The sequence below is a fragment of the Salminus brasiliensis genome, chromosome 15 (assembly GCF_030463535.1).
Source record: "Salminus brasiliensis chromosome 15, fSalBra1.hap2, whole genome shotgun sequence".
Lineage (NCBI taxonomy): Eukaryota > Metazoa > Chordata > Actinopteri > Characiformes > Bryconidae > Salminus > Salminus brasiliensis.
In genome coordinates this window covers 32,583,437-32,602,487 of record NC_132892.1, presented here as the reverse complement: position 1 = coordinate 32,602,487, position 19,051 = coordinate 32,583,437, and the positions used below count along the sequence as shown (strand labels likewise).

The 19,051-nt window shown below is 41.3% G+C and overlaps 1 protein-coding gene across 1 annotated transcript; it reads left to right on the top strand.

Moving 5' to 3' along the window:
* Positions 1-415: 415 nt before the first annotated feature.
* Positions 416-15,794, top strand: gcgrb (glucagon receptor b). Its single transcript, XM_072657043.1, has 13 exons — positions 416-556; positions 1,174-1,264; positions 2,820-2,927; positions 3,043-3,137; positions 3,291-3,397; positions 3,859-4,018; positions 4,970-5,129; positions 5,267-5,327; positions 8,112-8,181; positions 10,778-10,866; positions 12,862-13,006; positions 14,131-14,172; positions 14,912-15,794. The coding sequence occupies exons 1-13, from the start codon at positions 506-508 to the stop codon at positions 15,281-15,283; spliced, it is 1,551 nt and encodes a 516-aa protein (XP_072513144.1). The 5' UTR covers positions 416-505; the 3' UTR covers positions 15,284-15,794.
* The last annotated feature ends 3,257 nt before the right edge of the window (positions 15,795-19,051 follow it).

Here is a 19,051-nt window from a genome sequence, read left to right as displayed (position 1 = left end):
GTCTCTACTGTCCAGAGAAAAAGTGATGCTTTCTACTAGATTTTGAAGAAGCATTGCTGTGAGAATTTGATTGCATTCAGCAACAAGAGCATTAGTGAGATTAGGATGTTCTAGAGAACACGGTTCCACTGCTCCACAGCTCAATGCTTGGGGGGACGGGGGGTTAAACCCCTCCCCTCTAGCCCAATTCAGGCATTAGGCATAGTGCCAATAAATTCCTTCTCCTGGCATTATACCAGCTGTGTCTGTGTGTGCGTCTGCACATCTGTGTCATCAACGGGAATGCATACATTAGAAGGGGTGTCCACAAATATTTGGACATATGGTGTAGTTTTAGGAGACTAGACTGTCTGTCCACAAGAGTTTAATAACCTCCCTCTCTCTCTCTCTCTCTCTCTCTCTCTCTCTTTCTGTAGGTGGAATGGTGAGGGTGATGAATTGAGAGTGAGGGTCTCCTTGACCCCTCTCTCACCACCCACCCGCCAACATACACACACACCGAGGCATGTCTCTGTATCTGCTTATGATGCTCTTAACACTGGCCTCACACACACAGGTAACACACACACATGAAACACACACACTAGCTAGAGCTAAATGTGGTGTAATTGGCTTATTTTGATTTTATTTGACTTTTGACGGTAGGAGGCCGTACTTTAGGCTGGCTAGTTGCTCAATTTGTGGACACTAAAGTTCACCCACGTCCAGCACCTTAGCTAAGGTAAAGGTTCTCCTAGCCCCCATTCTGCTCGGTACCCTCGGATCCCAAACCGGATCCGGAAAAAAAACAACTTTCAATGGAAGTAAACGGAAAACGACTTGATTCTGAGTCGTTTTGGAGCGTTTCTATTGGTCCGTTCATCCTGAAGTTCTGATACAATGTGAATAACATCTTCCAAATTCACATTATGGAAAAGTGAAAAACGGCTACATTGGAGATATAACCTGTGGGCTAATGTGGTTACTGCTTAGACAGTTGCTCCGTTTGACAGCAACAAGATTTCTGTCCACAGAAACGAATATTCCTTTAAAATGACTTGTTTTAACAAGTCATTTAACGTTAACGGTTAACGTTAAACAGTTACGAATTAGGGCTAACTTAACGTTTTAGGCCGATTTACTATCAGGCATGTCTTAGTTTTGGTGCTACTTCACATCTGCTCCTCTCTGCAGGTGTCCTTGGCTCTCAAGGTTTTGATGGAGCAATGGGCGAGCTACAGGAACGAGTGTATTCAGAGCTTCCGGAACACTCCACCTGCTGCAGGTTGGAAACACACACTCCGCGTAATGGAAGGATTAGTCCAGATTAGTCAAAACTAGAACATTTACTAAATATAAATATGTGACAGGACGGAGGGTTTATAGTTCACTTCATTTATTCGTTTAGTACAGTCTGACCTCTCTGGTTTGTGTGACAGGGTGGTTGGGTTGGAAAAAATTCTGGATCCAGAAAGTCAAAATCCGTCCCAGAATTTTGTTCCAGCTGCCTGGGCAGATCTGGTTTGTGTGATGGGGTGGTTGGGTTGGAAAATTCAGGGTCCGGAAAGTCAGAATCCGCCCCAGGATTTTGGTCCAACTGCCTGGACAGCTCTGGTTTGTGTGACGGGGTGGTGAAACAAAATCCTGGGGCAGATTTTGACTTTCTGGGCCTGAATTTTGACAGAGACACACATATATAGTCCTGGAAATAATAAAATATATATATATATTTAACATATTTGCTTATATTTTAGATGTAAATGGTCATGTGAGCTGCAGCAGAGCTGTCCAGGCAGTTGGAACGAAATCCTGGGGCGGATTTAGACTTTCCGGACCCTGAATTTTTAATGTCAAGCTGTGCAGAGCCCGTCAGAACCGGCTTCTCTAAAGGCCAAAGTGATGTCACTTAAAGCAACAGTACCTAATTTACAGACAAAATAATATATTTTTTACATACATATGATATGTAAACAGAGACAGACATCTATAATCCTGGAAATAATAAAAAAAATCTGATTCAAAAATAAAATGTGTGAACATATTTGGTTATATTGTAGATGTAAATGGATTCTAGTCAATACGGACATGTAGAAATAGTTGTGCAGTATTGAAAACATCAATCAAAGTATTACGTAATACAAGTGTAAATGTAATTACTAAAAGTTTGGGAGAAGGACCACGCCCAAACTCCTCCTCCATCAGTACACACCATAAAACCACTCCTCTGCTTCTCCTGATGAAAATTAGCACCCCATAACCTCCCCTACTCTTCCTGGTGGTCCAATTATACATAGCATTTGCCTGGCAAAGAGGGGATCTGGCTTCGGGTCCCTTGAGCTTGAAAAGCCCCCCAGAACTCCCCTCAGAAGTTTTTGAGGCGTGATTCGCACTTCAGAAATTAATAGCTTTAAGCTCGGGGTACACTTTGGCACATTTCATCAAAGGACTTTTATTAATTTTATTATTATTATTATTATTATTATTATTATTAATAATAATAAAAATAATAAAAGTAGTAGTAGTAGTAGTAGTAGTAGCAGTAGGAGGAGGAGAAGGAGGTGGAAAATGAATACAATGTATTATATTGATTATTATTATATTATTCCTATTCTAGAATAGCAACCACCTGGGAGCCCATGGTAACCACTTAGCATTACCCTAGCAATCGCCTACCACCTAAAATACCATAACAACCATCTAAAAACACAGCAGCAATTTATTATTATTGTACAGTAATTTGTACAGTTTATTATTAATTATATTAACATTATATTAATAATGTTTTCATTATTTATGGATCTGTTTGTTTATTGGAATATTACCCCACCATGTGTGTGAAGGTGTGGTCTGTAACCGGACGTTTGATAATTACGCCTGCTGGCCTGATGGATCTCCCGGCTCGGTCGTTAACGTGTCCTGTCCGCGGTACCTGCCGTGGCATCAGAAAGGTCAGAGGCAGATGTAGTACATCATTATTGTTGTTGATTTTATTATATAAGGTCTACTGATGGTTTAAATAATGTGTGTGTGTGTGTGTGTGTGTGTGTGTGTGTGTGTGTGTAGTTCAGCAGGGCCAGGTGTATCGAGTGTGTGGTGCAGATGGGCGATGGGGGGACAGTAAAAACACCAGTGAGTGTGAAGAGAACAATCCTGGAATGGTGAGATACTGTGTGTGTGTGTTTGTGTGTGTGTGTGTGTGTGTGTGTGTGTGTGTGTGCTGTATATCTGTGGTTTGTTGATAGTAAATGTCTCTCTCTCTCTCTCTCTCTCTCTCTCTCTCTCTTTCTCTCGCTCGCTCTCTCTCTCTGTAGAAGGAGTATGGGCAGATCCTCAGTAAATTCAGGGCGATGTACACAGTGGGCTATTCTCTCTCTCTGGCAGCTTTGGTCCTCGCATTTGGCATACTGGCAGCCTTTAGGTAACACACACACACTTGTAGTTCCACCCACTGGTCACTTTATTAGAAACACCTACCTACTACCTTGACCTTCAGCTCACTGGCCACTTTATCAGAAACACCTACTACCTTGACCTTCTGCTCACTGGCCACTTTATCAGAAACACCTACTGCCTTGAGCTTCCACTTACTGGCTACTTTATTAGAAACACCTACCTTGTGCTTCCACTCACTGGCCACTTTATTAGAAACACCTACCTACTACCTGGTGCTTCCACTCACTGGCCACTTTATCAGAAACTCCTACCTACTACCTTGTGCTTCCACTCACTGGCCACTTTATTAGAAACACCTACTGCCTTGAGCTTCCACTAACTGGCCACTTTATTAATAATTGTGTAGCTCTCTGCTCTGGGTGTGTGTGTGATGTGTGTATAATACATTGCTATGTGTCTGTGTGTGTGTTCTTATTGTCTGTTCAGGAAGCTGCACTGCATGAGGAACAACATCCACATGAACTTGTTCGCCTCCTTTATCCTTCGCGCCGCGTCCATCCTGGTGAAAGATGCACTGCTGGACATGATCAACACTGCCCAGACAGGACATTACCACTATCACAACCAGAGCTGGGTCAATGTGAAGGTACACACACACACACTTTCCATATTGAGAATTCTTCAATAATTTTACTGTCATTTTTAAATACAAATCATATAAATGTTGCTAGAACCTCGTCCTGGATGTTCTACATGTTCTACAAAATCATCTACAGCCCTGCTCCTCACTCTGGACTCTAAGCTCTCTCAGATCCAGCTTTTCATTTGAATCTTGTGAAAGTAAACAAAACCAGACTGAAATCTTTTATACTTTTATCTGGTATAGAATTGTGATTTTAAAACTTCAGAAACTTTAATAATTTACTGAACATCATTTAAAGTTTGTTTAAAGAATATTTAGATTAGATTAGATTAGATTATAGAATTATTAATTTCAGTCATTTCAGTGCAATTATTTAAACTGTGACTTTAATTTTGAATCATTCCAATTATGTAACACAATGATTGTAGACTTTTAAATTAAGTGATTTCAAACTTTTAAACTGATTTCAAACTTTTGAATTATAAACTCTAACTTTTAAACAGTGATTTGCAAGTTTTGAACAGTGATTTTAAACTTTTGAACAGTGACTTAAAACATTTGAACCGTGAATATGAACTTTTAAACTGTGATTTCAATCTATTAAACTGTGATTTCAATCTATTAAACTGTGATTTTAAACTTTTGAACTGTAAATTCAAACATGTGAACTGTAAATTAAAACATCTGAATTGTGATTTTAAACTTTGAACTGTGAATTAAGACTTTTAAACTGTAATTTTTAACTTTTGAAGTGCGAATTCAAACATTTGAACTGTGATTTTAAACTTCTAAACTGTGATTTTAAACCTTTACACTGTGAATTCATACTTTTGAACTGTACTTTCTAGCATCTAAATTGTGATTTCAAATATTTGAACTGTGATTTTAAATATTGATCATTGACTCTGAGCAACAGTGTAAACAACTTTGCTTTTCTACATTTTCCATCTTTAGATGTTTGCTGGGTGTCGTGCTGCCATGGTGATGATGCAGTACAGCGTGATAGCCAATAACTACTGGCTGCTGGTGGAGGGTTTATACCTGCACAGTCTTCTGTCCATCACTGTCTTCTCAGAGAGGAACTATTTTTACATATATCTGGGCATTGGCTGGGGTGAGTGTTTAAAGAATCTGAGCTGATCAGTGAGTCACAGGTGTGTTTCTGTGAGTCGTGGGGGAAATGTGGAAATTTCAGATTGGGATGGTTTAAAAAATGACACTAATGCAGTCTCCTCTTTCTTACACTTCCAGGTGCTCCAATTATATTTGTGTTGCCGTGGGTAACAGTCAAGTACCTGTACGAGAATGAACTGTAAGTAACAGTTCAGTGAGTAAAAGTTACTCCGCCTAGCTCAAAAGGAAATTTTGAATGGCTGAAAAGGAGATTCTGATTGGTTCTGTGATCCCCCAACCCCCCCCCCCCCCCCCCGTGAAATGGGAACTTGATTGATTCTGCCACTTAATACAACTGTCTGATGGAGATTTTGATTGGTTCTGCAACCTTTGAACAGTGATTTTAAACTTCTGAACAGTGATTTCAAACTTTTAAACTATGATTTGAATTTTTTAAGTGATTTTAAACTTTTGAACTATGATTTAAATTTTTTAAAGTAATTTTGAACAGTGATTTTAAACTTTTGAATGAAAAACTTTAAACATTTTAACAGTGTATCTGAACTTTTAAACTGTGATTTTAAACTAACAGTGACTGTGTAATGTCCCACCCCTTGTCAGAAATGGGGGGATTTGACTAATTCTGCCACTTAATATGCCCCCTAGCTAAGATTTGGCTTGGTTCTTTGGCTGATTTTGACTGTCTGATGTCCCGCCCCCTACGCAGAAACAGAGTTTTTTTTCCTGCTGAGAGATGAAAAGTTTGTATGTTTGAAGTCATACAAGTTCAATTACTATAAAAAAAGTGTTTAAAAAGGTGCTCATTAAAGTATGCATTAATGTAAAAGCACAGACGAAAGCTGCCTTAAAGAGCATTGCCTGAGCACCTATACAAACTGAATAGTGATAAACAGGTTGCCAAGGTGACCTTTCAGATTACATAGGAGTTTGAATAGAAGATATGTGATTAATCAATTAATCATCACTGCATTCAGACTTCAGAGCGTCAGACCGAGCTCATGAATAATCTTCCTAATGGGAAAATGTTCTCCTCTGTTTACATGACCAGGCTGGAGACGATTGAGTGCAGGCTTTTGTAGAACACCGTGATCTAGGCTCTGTAATGATCTTGATGGTCTTACAGTTGCACTCTGAAATACCCCCCACCCATCTGCCTCACCTTGAATGAAAATACTCAACTATACGTATAGATAAACATGTATTGAGAACATCAGTAGACATGAAAAACTTCTACTGCTCTTGCCAAGCATCCATGTGCACCATCATTCAACCACCAACCTACATACATTCTTCTCGAGTATGAAGCTTCCAGCTCATGGTTTAATTCCCATGCTACAGCTGCTTTCTTTAAACCCCTCAAAGATCTTCTATAAGATTTCAATCTGGAGACTGAGAACCACTGCAGAACATCTCAGGACTGATTCCTTAACCAAGCTTTGTTTGACTTGCTGGAGAGTCCAGTTATCACCAGAGTTGAAGTTTACCACAGAAGACACCTCCTCAAAATGACTTGGGATTTCTCAGGATTGTCAGTTCCTGCATCACTGACCCACCCTGTGCTTGACCCACTCTTGTGCAAGACAAACCACTGATCTGTGCGGCCAAATAGCTCCAATTCTGTGTCCTAGAACCTAGAACATAGAACCGCATAGTCCAGTCAGCCCTTCCTGTACATCTGGGTCAGAAGTAGAGATGGGCTGATTCATGTTTTTGTCATGCAATGCTGTCGGTTGATCACCAATACCAATCGAGGACGGCGTTGGTTGCTACACAAAGCTGTCCAGGCAAACTAGGGTTATCTGGTTAGAGGTGTTTGTTGGTTCTGCTGTGTTCTGATACTGACTGTACTGGGCTGAGTGATGGACTCAGGAGAGGGGTATCTGGTTAGAGGTGTTTGTTGGTTCTGCTGTGTTCTGATACTGACTGTACTGGGCTGAGTGGTAGACTCAGGAGAGGGGTTTCTGGTTAGAGGTGTTTGTTGGTTCTGCTGTGTTCTGATACTGACTGTATTGGGCTGAATGGTAGACTCAGGAGAGGGGTATCTGGTTAGTGGTGTTTGTTGGTTCTGCTGTGTTCTGATACTGACTGTACTGGGCTGAGTAATGGACTCACGAGAGGGGTATCTGGTTAGTGGTGTTTGTTGGTTCTGCTGTGTTCTGATACTGACTGTATTGGGCTGAGTGATGGACTCAGGAGAGTGGTATCTGGTTAGTGGTGTTTGTTGGTTCTGCTGTGTTTTGATACTGACTGTATTGGGCTGAGTGGTAGACTCAGGAGAGTGGTATCTGGTTAGAGGTGTTTGTTGGTTCTGCTGTGTTTTGATACTGACTGTACTGGGCTGAGTGATGGACTCAGGAGAGGGGTATCTGGTTAGTGGTGTTTGTTGGTTCTGCTGTGTTCTGATACTGACTGTACTGGGCTGAGTGATGGACTCACGAGAGGGGTATCTGGTTAGTGGTGTTTGTTGGTTCTGCTGTGTTCTGATACTGACTGTATTGGGCTGAGTGATGGACTCAGGAGAGTGGTATCTGGTTAGTGGTGTTTGTTGGTTCTGCTGTGTTTTGATACTGACTGTATTGGGCTGAGTGGTAGACTCAGGAGAGGGGTATCTGGTTAGAGGTGTTTGTTGGTTCTGCTGTGTTTTGATACTGACTGTACTGGGCTGAGTGATGGACTCAGGAGAGGGGTATCTGGTTAGTGGTGTTTGTTGGTTCTGCTGTGTTCTGATACTGACTGTACTGGGCTGAGTGATGGACTCAGGAGAGGGGTTTTTAGGTCTGAATACGTACTTTATTTTGGGGGGTTAAATTTTCCTGATTGTAAGTGCACATTGTAGAGCTTGACAGATAGTGTTTATTTTGCCTATTTTGCTGAAATGTGAATTTAGTCACATGTGGAATGCGTTCACATTCCTGAAATTATGATCTGGATCTGTTTTGTTTGTGTTATGTTCTGTCTGCAGATGCTGGGAGAGAAACGTAAACATGGGCTACTGGTGGATAATCCGCTCACCCATTCTGTTTGCCTATCTGGTACGAGACTTATCTAAATTACACACACACACACTAGCTCATCCTGCAGTGTGTCTTGGCAGAGAATACAGTGAGAAAGTAAGACTGTCTAAGTGTGTTTGGACTCATTTATTCCTTATTATCAACAAAAACAAATTTAGAAACATTTTGCCATCCATATTGTTTTGTCATCAGAGCACAAGTGAAGTTTTCAAACATGGCACACTGTTCAGGAAAATCGTAATGATGACATATGTCGTACGATTTTTTCTCATAATTTTATAATCATTTATGTTGTAATATTTTTGCAGATACATGGATTAGACAGTTGTAATTTATTGCTAATAATGACATGCTTTATTATGGTACAGATAGGCCATTTACAAAAACTACAACTACAACTATTAAAAATGAGATATAAATGCAATAATCCATCAATGAGGGAACTGGATACCTATCGAGTGAGATTTCTTAAAACAACTCAAAATATCTTTAAAGTAACTGTAAATGAAGTAAATTCAGAATTTACTAATTAAATTAGACCATAACAACCTCAATAAAGAACATTTGGGAAACAACAAGGAAAAAACTGTAAGGTTCTTTAGATCTTTAAAAGGTTCTTCCCCCTCACAAATCTCTATTAACACCTTATTTTTGAGAGTGTTGAGATCAAAATGTTTGGAGGTCTGCATTTCAAGTCACATCTTGATACCAAGGTTTCTGGCTGAGGAAAACACTGAGCAGGTGATACCCTATTAATGACTTTCTGAAGTCTTCGCTCATTTCAGTCTTTTCATAGTTTCATTTTCATGCATAATAATAAGATCAGATAAGATCATAAGCTAATCTAATTCCCCTGGTAAGACTGTCCTGCTGAAATCTGAAGCTAAATGTTACACGCTGGGATCCTGAACCAAGTCCAGAATCAGAATTCTGCCTTCGTTTATTCTTCAGATCACACCAGACTGTACGGAGACGTATTTCTGCCAAGCACAACACACACTGTCTTCGTCAGTGTGTTGTTATCATGAGATAATATCATACAAGAAGAATATTATGTTGAAATGATTACATTACATCATGTTCTTTCTTAATTATAATGAGATATTATGTCATAAAAATGCCATAGGTTATTATTTATGCAGAAGCTTTCTGTGTTGTTTAAAGATCCATTCTCTGCTGCTCACATTTCATTGAGACTGATGTCCAGTGAAATGTAATTAATGCAAGCAACTGGACACTGAGTAAAGTCTAAAATAGTAGTGCTATAAAATACAAGATGTTTTATGTTGTAATTATGACATATTTCATTATAAGATTTTGTCTCATAATTTCAAAATTATTTGTCATAATGATATTATAACATTTTTACTCATCATTTCAAAATGATTGATGTAATTATGGCATAATATCTCATAATAAGATTTTTTCATTTTCATTTCATTTCATTTTAAAATAATGTATATAATAATTTTTACATAATATCTTAATTCGTTTTTTCTCATCAATTTTAGAATAATTTGTCGTAATGACATGATATTTCATAATAAGATTTATTCTCATTACTTAAATAATTCTTCTTAATTTTGACATTATCTCATAAGAAGTTTTCTCATCATTTTAAAACAATGAGTTTAAATTATGACACAATATCTCAGTATAGTATAATAATGTTTTTTTTCAACATCAGTTCAAAATTCAAAATTATTTATGTTGTGATTATGGCATAATATCTCATAAGATTTTTTTCTTATTTTTTCAAATAATGTATGTTGTCATTTTTACAAAATATCTCAATTAGTTTTTTTTTCTCATAATTAAAAAAAAACTTTTTTCAGAAATTACACTACAAAAAACTAAAATTATTACATGAGCTGGTTACTCATTGCACCGCTCATTTCACTTTCTCAATGTCTTTCATTTTTAGAATCCTGGGTATCAAGATGTGACTGAAGTGCAGTGTTTTAGCTGTAATTCAAGTTTATTTCATTCATTGATTGTTTAGGAATTATAGTCATTTTTACACAGTCACTTCCTTTTCCACAAAGTCAAAAGTAAGTGGAAAGTGGGCTGATAAGCGGTTTCATGGCCAGGTGTGGCTTGTTTACTCGTTAAACAGGTCACACCTGTAATCTGGAGTTGATTGCCAAGAATTGGCAATGAATTCAATAGCTCCGAAATGGACCTGGACCATGGCTTGAATTCCTTTTTTCTTCACTTCGTAGAACGGCAAATCAGCACAGTCTCTAAACAATGACCATGATGATGATGATGATTACTGTGATTTCATTTCTTTGAAGCCTAAAGAGCTTCATATGTAAATGTCAGATTAGAGGAGATTGTGAGGTGGGTTTTCAGCTTTTACTGCATTAGTCATGGAGAACCTACCAGTACAGAACTCCCATTTTCATCCCAATAAGGCAAGAAGATACACTCACACACACACATATACACACCCTTACACCCTCGATTCTTCTCATCCCGTTCCAAGAACACACACCGTTTCAGGCAGTTGATGTGAAGCGTTTATGTAAGAGTGGAATTTGATCTGCTTTTGTGACTAATGTGCCTTAAATCAGATTCTCTCTCTCTCTCTCTCTCTCCCTCCCTCAAACAGATTAATTTCTTTATATTTATTAGAATTATAAAGATCCTGATGTCCAAACTTAAGGCCCATCAGATGAGGTACACAGACTATAAGTTCAGGTAACTAATCTCTTTTTAACTCATCATAATGTACAACCTTCTCCATGGGTTCTTCATGGGTTCTTTATGGGTTCCTTAGTATTAGCAGGAGCGGTTCTTTGCGAAAACCATGACAACTCAAAGAACTGTTTTATTTGTATATAAAAAATGATTTTTCATATACAATAAAAACTTGACAAATTGGTTCTTGCTTTTTGTAGAACCTTTTCAAAAATGGGTTCTTGAGGATATGCAGCAAACAACTCAAAGAACCATTTTCACTGTATATGAAAAAAAGGTTCTTCAAATACAAGGACAACCTTCAGTATATGGTTCTTTAAAAAAACCTTTTTAAACCTGTTTAGCACTAAAAGGGTTGCATTGTGGGTCAGAATGCTTTTTTCTAATCATGTTTGACTCCCTAATGAAGCATGTTTGAGATGTGAAGAACCTTTAAATGTGTAGAACTTTTACTTCAAATGAAGGTTCTTTAAGCTTTTAAAAGGTTCTTCATATGCATCCATGTCTTTAGGGAACCAAAATTGGTCATATGTTTTTCTTTTTATGACTGTAGTGGAACAGTCTTTGTACTATGTGGAACCATATATGCAACATTTCAAGGTTCTATTAGAACCATTGCCTGTGCTGATGAACCCTTGAAGAAACCTTTTTAAGAGTGTAGGTATTAACCCGATAAGGGTGAGGTACACCTCACTGTACTGGACTGTAGACAGTGGTCATTCTGAGTGACAGGATGAAGGGTTCCTAAACCGCTACACTGAAATCCCTCTAAGGGCTCTAGATATCTAGGTAGAAATGTCAATCAAACCAAATTACCCAGAGAGTGTCTCTGCTTGTGCTGACCACTCCTAATAATTATTATCCACATATGAGATATTTGAATATCTCCTTTATCAGCCTGATAGCTAGAACCGATTGGGGATTTTAGTGGAATCAGCCAGCCGGTCTTAGAATCAAAATAATTCGTTTGTACCGCACACTAATCCAGTTAATATCTAGATCTTAAAAGGACTGGAAATGAAAGTGTTGCTGGAAAAGGTTTCAACAAACTGAAGAACAGTACTCTACCACGTTTGACCATCAGTGGCCGCTATGGTTTGAACTGTTTAGCGCCACTCTGTGTACAACTTTAAAGATTAGGAACCAAATTAGGCTGCTAAACTACCTTTAAAGCCAAGTGCTTCATGTTTTTGAGACGTCTGCAACATCAGTGCGATAATCAATAGGATCTCCAAGTGCCTCAGCGGTCTGCCACTGTGGCCCAGGGGTTCGCAAGTTCGAATTCCGAGCCAGGCTGCTTTGCCATCAGCGCCCGGAGTCTGAGAGAGCACAGCTGGCCGTGCTCCAGGTGGGTAGATGGCGCTCTCTCTCTCTCCCCTCAGCACTCTTAAGCAGTGTTGGCCAGCACAGGTGGGGACCCGACGCTTTCGGCCAAGCGTGTCGGCTGCCCGGCGATGCCACATCCGCAGAAAAGAGGCGGAGTCTGGCTTCACATGTATCGGAGGAGACGTGTGTTAAGCATTGCTAGTGCTAGAGGGAGCTACGTATGGGTGGGTTAACTGGTAGCACCAAAGTAGGGGGAAAACAAGGAAAAAGGGAGATCTTAAATAATAAGACATTAAAGAAATAATAAGAAATTATAAGAAAATAAAATCAGATTTGTATTTTACTGCCCCCTGCTGTATTATCTGTCATCATGCACCAGAAAAATACATATTTCCAAGGTTGAAATTACTTGAGTAATTGTTTTAAAGGCAGCAGTTCTGTGTTCGGTCATTTTTTTAGTTTGTTAAATTGGTCAGAAGGTCAAACAAATACTATAGCAATGTTTTTTTTTTATCCAGAAAGGTTATTTGTTGTCCTTCACTCTGTATCCGAATTTCATGATGAATGAGCCAATAGAAATGCTCCAAAATGACTTCTATTGTAAAGCTGCTGTGTTGGAGAGTCAAGGTTTTTGCGTGACAGCATTGCTGCTCTTCCTTTTCCTTTCAGACTGGCTAAGTCCACCCTTACACTCATTCCTCTGTTGGGAATTCACGCCATCCTCTTCACCTTCGTCATTGATGAGTCGGTCTCTAAAGAGTCTCTGCTGCGGCTCATTCGGCTCTTCTACGACCTGCTCTTCAGCTCCTTTCAGGTCAGGCCTTTCACACTTAACAGAGGCTTCAAGGTTTCATCTAAAATGATGACGTCATTGTCATAGCTCTTTTTCCTTCTTCAGGGACTATAAGCTGTATGTGCGTATTGATGCTGACACACTTCAATTAGCTGAATGCATTCATTAGGAGGGGTGTCCACAAACATTTGGGCAAACAGGGGTTCTTTAAGGCCAGGGTGGGGAACCAAGGATCAGAGTCCAGCTGATTATCCTGCTCTTAGACTCTACTGGACTGTAGACAGTGGTCATTCTGAGTGACATGATAAAGGGTTCCTAAACCGCTACCCTGAAATTCTAGATATCTAGGTAGACATGTCAATCAGACTAAATGACCTAGAGAGTGTATCTGCTTGTGCTGACCACTCCTAATAATAATTATTTACATATGAGATATTTTAACATCTCCTTTATCAGCCTGATAGCTAGAACCTATTGGGAATTTTAGTGGAATTAGCCAGCCGGTCTTAGAACCAAAATAGTTCTGCAGGACTGTGCTGACAGACTTCAATTAGCTGAATGCATTGAGTAGAAAGGGTGTCCACAAACATTTGGGCAAACAGGTGTTCTTCAAGGCCAGGGGTGGGGAACCATGGATCAGATTCGAGCAAAGCGTGCTGATTATCCTGCTTTTAGACTGTACTGGACTGTAGACAGTGGTCATTCTGAGTGACATGATGAAGGGTTCCTAAACCGCTACACTGAAATTTCCTAAGGGTTCTAGATATCTTGGTATCTTGGTAGAAATGTCAATCAGACTAAATTATCTACTATATTACACAGGACTGTGCTGACACACTTCAATTAGCTGAATGCATTGAGTAGAAGGGGTGTCCACAAACATTTGGCCTACAAAAAAAGGAGCCACAGTTTTCTGAATTCCCTGCTTTTAGACTTCTACCACACCTGGAAGTTCACAGGGGAGTCAAACCATGTGGGTTTGGGCGGGAAAATAACCAAACTGTCCAAGAATCTGGACCTTCAGGACAGGTGTTTCCCACCACTGCTTTAAGGGATGAAACAACGCTTATGGAAATGGTGATTATGGATATGTCTCAGAGATCTGGTCATAACCTTCATAACCTTCCGTATCTTTCCAAACACAGGGGCTTCTGGTGGCTATTTTGTACTGCTTCGTCAACAAAGAGGTGAGGAGCATCTCCGTTCTCTTCTTCTCTACTCCTGGGAGGTTCCACTTCTGATACCAAAGTACAAAGTAGCTCTGTTCTACATTTCCCCTGAGTTGGTGGTCACATCATAGAGGACCGGGGCTAAATTTAGCTGCTGGAGCTAAGTAATAAGAAAGACGAGTGAAGATATGACTGATGAATCATGGCCAACATCCAGGTCTGAATAGTTCCCGTTAGAAACCGTACAGGGATCAATCCTCAAAAGGGTGAATGCTGGTTTGGCGAGCTGGCACATCAAGAGGGTGTATGTGGTCGAACTGCTCTGGTGGGTGGGCGGAAGGATCACCCAGTCCAGGTCAATCTTTAGCCCAGCATTAAACCAGGGGCACAGTTGTTCAACCCACCAAGGAGTTATAACAGCAGTTATAACCCTAATTCATTAACTGGCTTTCCAGGGCTGCAGATAATGCATCTCAGTGAACATGTAATTCAGGTACCTTCAAAAACCTTAACGGGTCTTGAAAGAATAGTTATGGAAATTGTGCTTTTCCATATTCGTGACCACCTCTAGAGATTTCTGGATAAGGGGACTGAGCCTTAACTTTGGGTGCAACTGGCTTCCTTCAGGTTTAATAGGATAACCCTAGAAAAGGTCAAGTTGAAGATCTTTAAGAACCAAGAGATTCAAACTTTCAGTTAGTTGCTTATGCCGTACAGGTTCCCAATCCTGATCGCATGTCTTCCCATCTCTCTCCAGGTTCAGAATGAGATGTTGAAGCGGTGGAGGAGGTGGAAGCTTGGGAAGGATCTCGAGGAGGAGTACCGACACACCCACAGCCAAACTCCACATGCCAAAAGCAGCACGGCCATGGCTTTGCCTCCGGACCGCTCGGATACTCCGGAGCCTCAGGAATCAGCCCCGCCGTCCGAGGAGAGCAGGAGGCTAGTGATCAGCTGCCATCGCAACGGGACGAGCGTGGGCCAAGGGAGAGGGAGGGCGGGGCTGCACCTGGTCTCCGAACCACACGAGGGCGCCAGTAACTGCAGCTCTCTGACGGAGGACATCTGTTTGGAGGAGCGACTGCACTGCACGGACGGTCCGAGCGGGGTGGAGGAGTGCGATGTTTGAGGGGATAGCGGGCCTCCATCCCTTCCTTCACAGGTTCTTAACGCATTTCCGGGACGATGCATTCCAAATACGAGGAAGGTCGGAGGTAAGCAGGATGGACAAAACGTGGAAGAGGCCATTTTGGAAGGTTTCTGGACGATTTTAGGACTATATAAAGGGAGTAACAGTGACTTGATCTCTCAACCGTTGCCCTCATGCTGCCAGGCATGGTCTTCAGCATACCGCAGGTGCCATTCTGTAGAGTGGACAGAATAACATATAAACAACCCCATTAAAAAAGACTCTCTCAAATACAACAGAACGTTCCTGCAGATTTGATTTCCACAAGAAAACATTGTACCATTGTGCTTGAGAACAATTTCAGCAGACATTTTGAGGGTCAAGGGATCAAAAACATAAGGGCAACCTGGACGTCAACAAAATTTAATGTAATTTGCAGCACATTGCAGACTCTTTAATCTGGAGTTACAGTCTAATCATGTTTCAGAGGAAAGTAAATAATGTTAGGAGGCATCATGTTTCAGCCTAGGATATTCACTCTTCCACCAAAGCCAGGATCAGAACCCCAGTGTCCAGGAAGCAGGGATGTGGTGTTATCCCCTACCTCCTAAGGGACACAGGTGGTCGCTGGGTGCTCCTGCACTTTGGTAATGAGACCATGTGTGACAGATGTCTCCATGGGTGGTCACTACTGTGCCAGAGGGTGCACCCAAGAGAGGTAAATCTCAAATCCTGGCACCATCTAGACTTGTCAAGGTGTAGGACTGCAGTATCCAGGCAAAATAAGACCTCCGACCCATTCCTTGCTTCCTAAATTGCCTTCCTGGGACCTTACATTGCAAATATGAGAAGGTTCGGGGGATAAGGAGGGTCTGGGAGTTCCAGCACTGTGGTGGGAAATTGGTACTCCATCCCAGGGGGCAGCCAAGAGCAGTGAAGCTCAAATTCTGGAACCCTCCAGCTCAAATCCTGGGGTAGAGTGAGCCAGCAGTGCTGGAGAAGTATGAAACCACACTGCTAGAGTGTGAGGACAGAAGACCAGGCTAAGGTCAACCTGTGGACTTGCCTACAATCCAACCATACGGCTGGGTGTTGAATCTGTTGCATCTGTTGAGTTTACAACCATATAAGCTGCAGTTTCCCGGTAGTTATTCAGTGTGTTACTGTCCAGCATTGGTCAACATATTTACAGTAAATGAGAGACCAGAAAAAGGATCTTTTCAAGAAATTGATGGTAACCACTTTCAAGAGCGAGTCAGTCAGTCATGTTCTCACTTGTGTTTTGTTTGGAGAAAGTTCAGATAGTCAGTCTGGCTTGAATTTGATCTGAATATGCAAATATGCTACATCACAAAACCAAGGAGAAGAGGGCTGGGTATTTTTTTATACCAATACTGATACCAGTATTGACTTCAGTACCAATTCCGTCAGTACCAAGAGTGGGTGTGGCCTCTTTTTTCTTACGTCGACCTTCCTTGTAGTTTGAAGTAAATGTCTGAAGAGCCGTGTCGTGCCGATACACTCCTGAGCTTTTAGACAGTAGTATCCTTTTACAACATTGCCTCCAGTGGTTGCAATTGGCATTACACTCTCTATTCAATGAGGGAAATAAGCCTTATTCCAGAAGCTGTCAAGTTTTTGACTATTTCCACAGATTTGGGAATTTGGGGAGATTTTGCATCTGTCACCCTTGTTTTGGGCAAGAACAAGAGAGTAAATACAGGAAGAAGGTCCTGTGTTCTGGACTAGTGCAGATTTCTGAGCAACGGCAGAAGTGGCATCTGCTCACACTAGCATGGGAGTTCGAATCCCGAGCCATGCCACTTTGAGAGAGCACAATTAGCCACAATTGGGTTAGGTGAGTAGATGGTGCTCTCGCCCCTCATTACTCTTAAACGATATTGGCTGTTAGCTGTTAGCTGCGGCAGGGACACAGCGGCAGGGCATTTCTCCGAGCATGCCGGCTGGCTGGCGATGTTGCGTTGGTGGCAGTTGGAAAAGAGGCGGTGGTTCGCTTTGCATGTATCAGAGGAGACATGTGTTAGGTCCTTACCCTCGGGTGGGATTGGCAGCACCAAATTGGGAGACAAAGGGACAAACGACAAACAGATTTTAAAAATGCAGAGCAGACCTGATAGTTGGGTCAGATCAAGTCTGCTCCAGAGTTCGTTTGGGACTGGACCGAGACGACTTCCTCTCAAGGTTCTCGGTGTGGTTGTTTTGGTCTGCATCCGAGTGCAGTTACTGTATTCACACCTGCCTAAATGATTTGCACCTAGAGTGAAAGTGAACCAGAGTCCGATTTATCCGGACCAACAAGTGCTGATGTGAAAACATCCATTTTTTCAGCACTTTTCCCACAAAAAAAAGGTCTACCATCCAGTTCCATTGCCTGTTTAGGGGTTAATATCATGCAAATGAGCAGAAAGTTGGTATTAATCTTTTTTTTTCATTAGAATTGAACTCAAAAACATATCTAATACCCAGCCCTAATCACAAGACTTACTTGGCTACTCGCTTCTGGTCCATTCAATATTTATCTTAGCTAATGAACAGATTTCAGAAATCTCCCTGATGGATTTGGTTTGTTTGCCAATGTACTTCACTGTTTTGTTGTCACAGTCTCCAACTTCCTGATTCTTCTGACTGGGGCAGAAAGTGCAGAGAGACAAAGCTCTGTCTGATGTACAAAAAAAAAAGAAAAAAGAATAGTATTCAGCCCCAAGCAAGCACCTGGCATCTGACGAGTGTTTGGGAATCCATGCACGCATCCGCCCAGACACACACTCTGTTGTTCCTCTGTAGTTGTGCCATTGTAGTCCAGAGAATACCCAGGATGAGAGACATGTTCTTGAGAGAAGCTGGAGTCAGCTGAGAATTGGAAAACACTGCCCTCACTGGCACGCACTGGGGTTCCTCTTCCATATCAAAAAGCCTTTGGGGCTGATTAAGAGCCTACAGCAGCGAGGCGGCTGTGTGGGAACGGCACTCCAGATACTGCAGGGAGCGCTAGCTAGGGAAAATCACATGCTTTTAGAGACATTCGGGATGCAATAGCTCAGCGAAAAATCTTTAGCCGGCTTTACCCGGTTGACCACCCCCTCCCTCACTCTGAACCCAGTCGTGTTTGGTGTCTGAGGTTTGCTGGTTTAGTGTTGCACTGGAGCTACAAAGCTAATGAAGCTAGTTGGTAGACATGGTGCTAAATCTAAGGTGTAGGCCTAAACCCTCACACGCTGGCCACAACCCTGGCCACAACCCCTAAATCCTCACACGCTGGCCACAACAAACTTGATCATTGACACTGTGTTATCAAGACTTAGTGTTATCTAGAACTGTCCTAAATGGGTTTTTTGTAGAAAGAAAAGCTAATAAAGGCACCTTCCACACACCAAACATGCCTTCCCTCCTGAAAGCTGAAAAAGCTAGCCAGCTTAGCTCTTGACCAGCAGTGGATTTAGCTGGTCCAACCTAGCCAAGCTAGTCAACCAGCATACTTGAGCAGCTTAACTAAAGCAGTCAACCAGTTTGAGCAGCGTGATGATGAGCTTGGTCACGTTGGAGAGTTAGATAGACCAGCTAAACCATCAACTGGTAACATATGCTATGCTGGTCAAAAGCATAGCTGGTTAACCAGTTGGTTTCCCAGTATATGGAAGGTTTTGTCACCTGGATGACCAGCTTTTCCATCACCTTGACCATCATAGACCAGTTTGAGTCTGTCAAATGAGCCACCAGCATGAGCTGGGTGGTTCAGCGGGGCTGTTT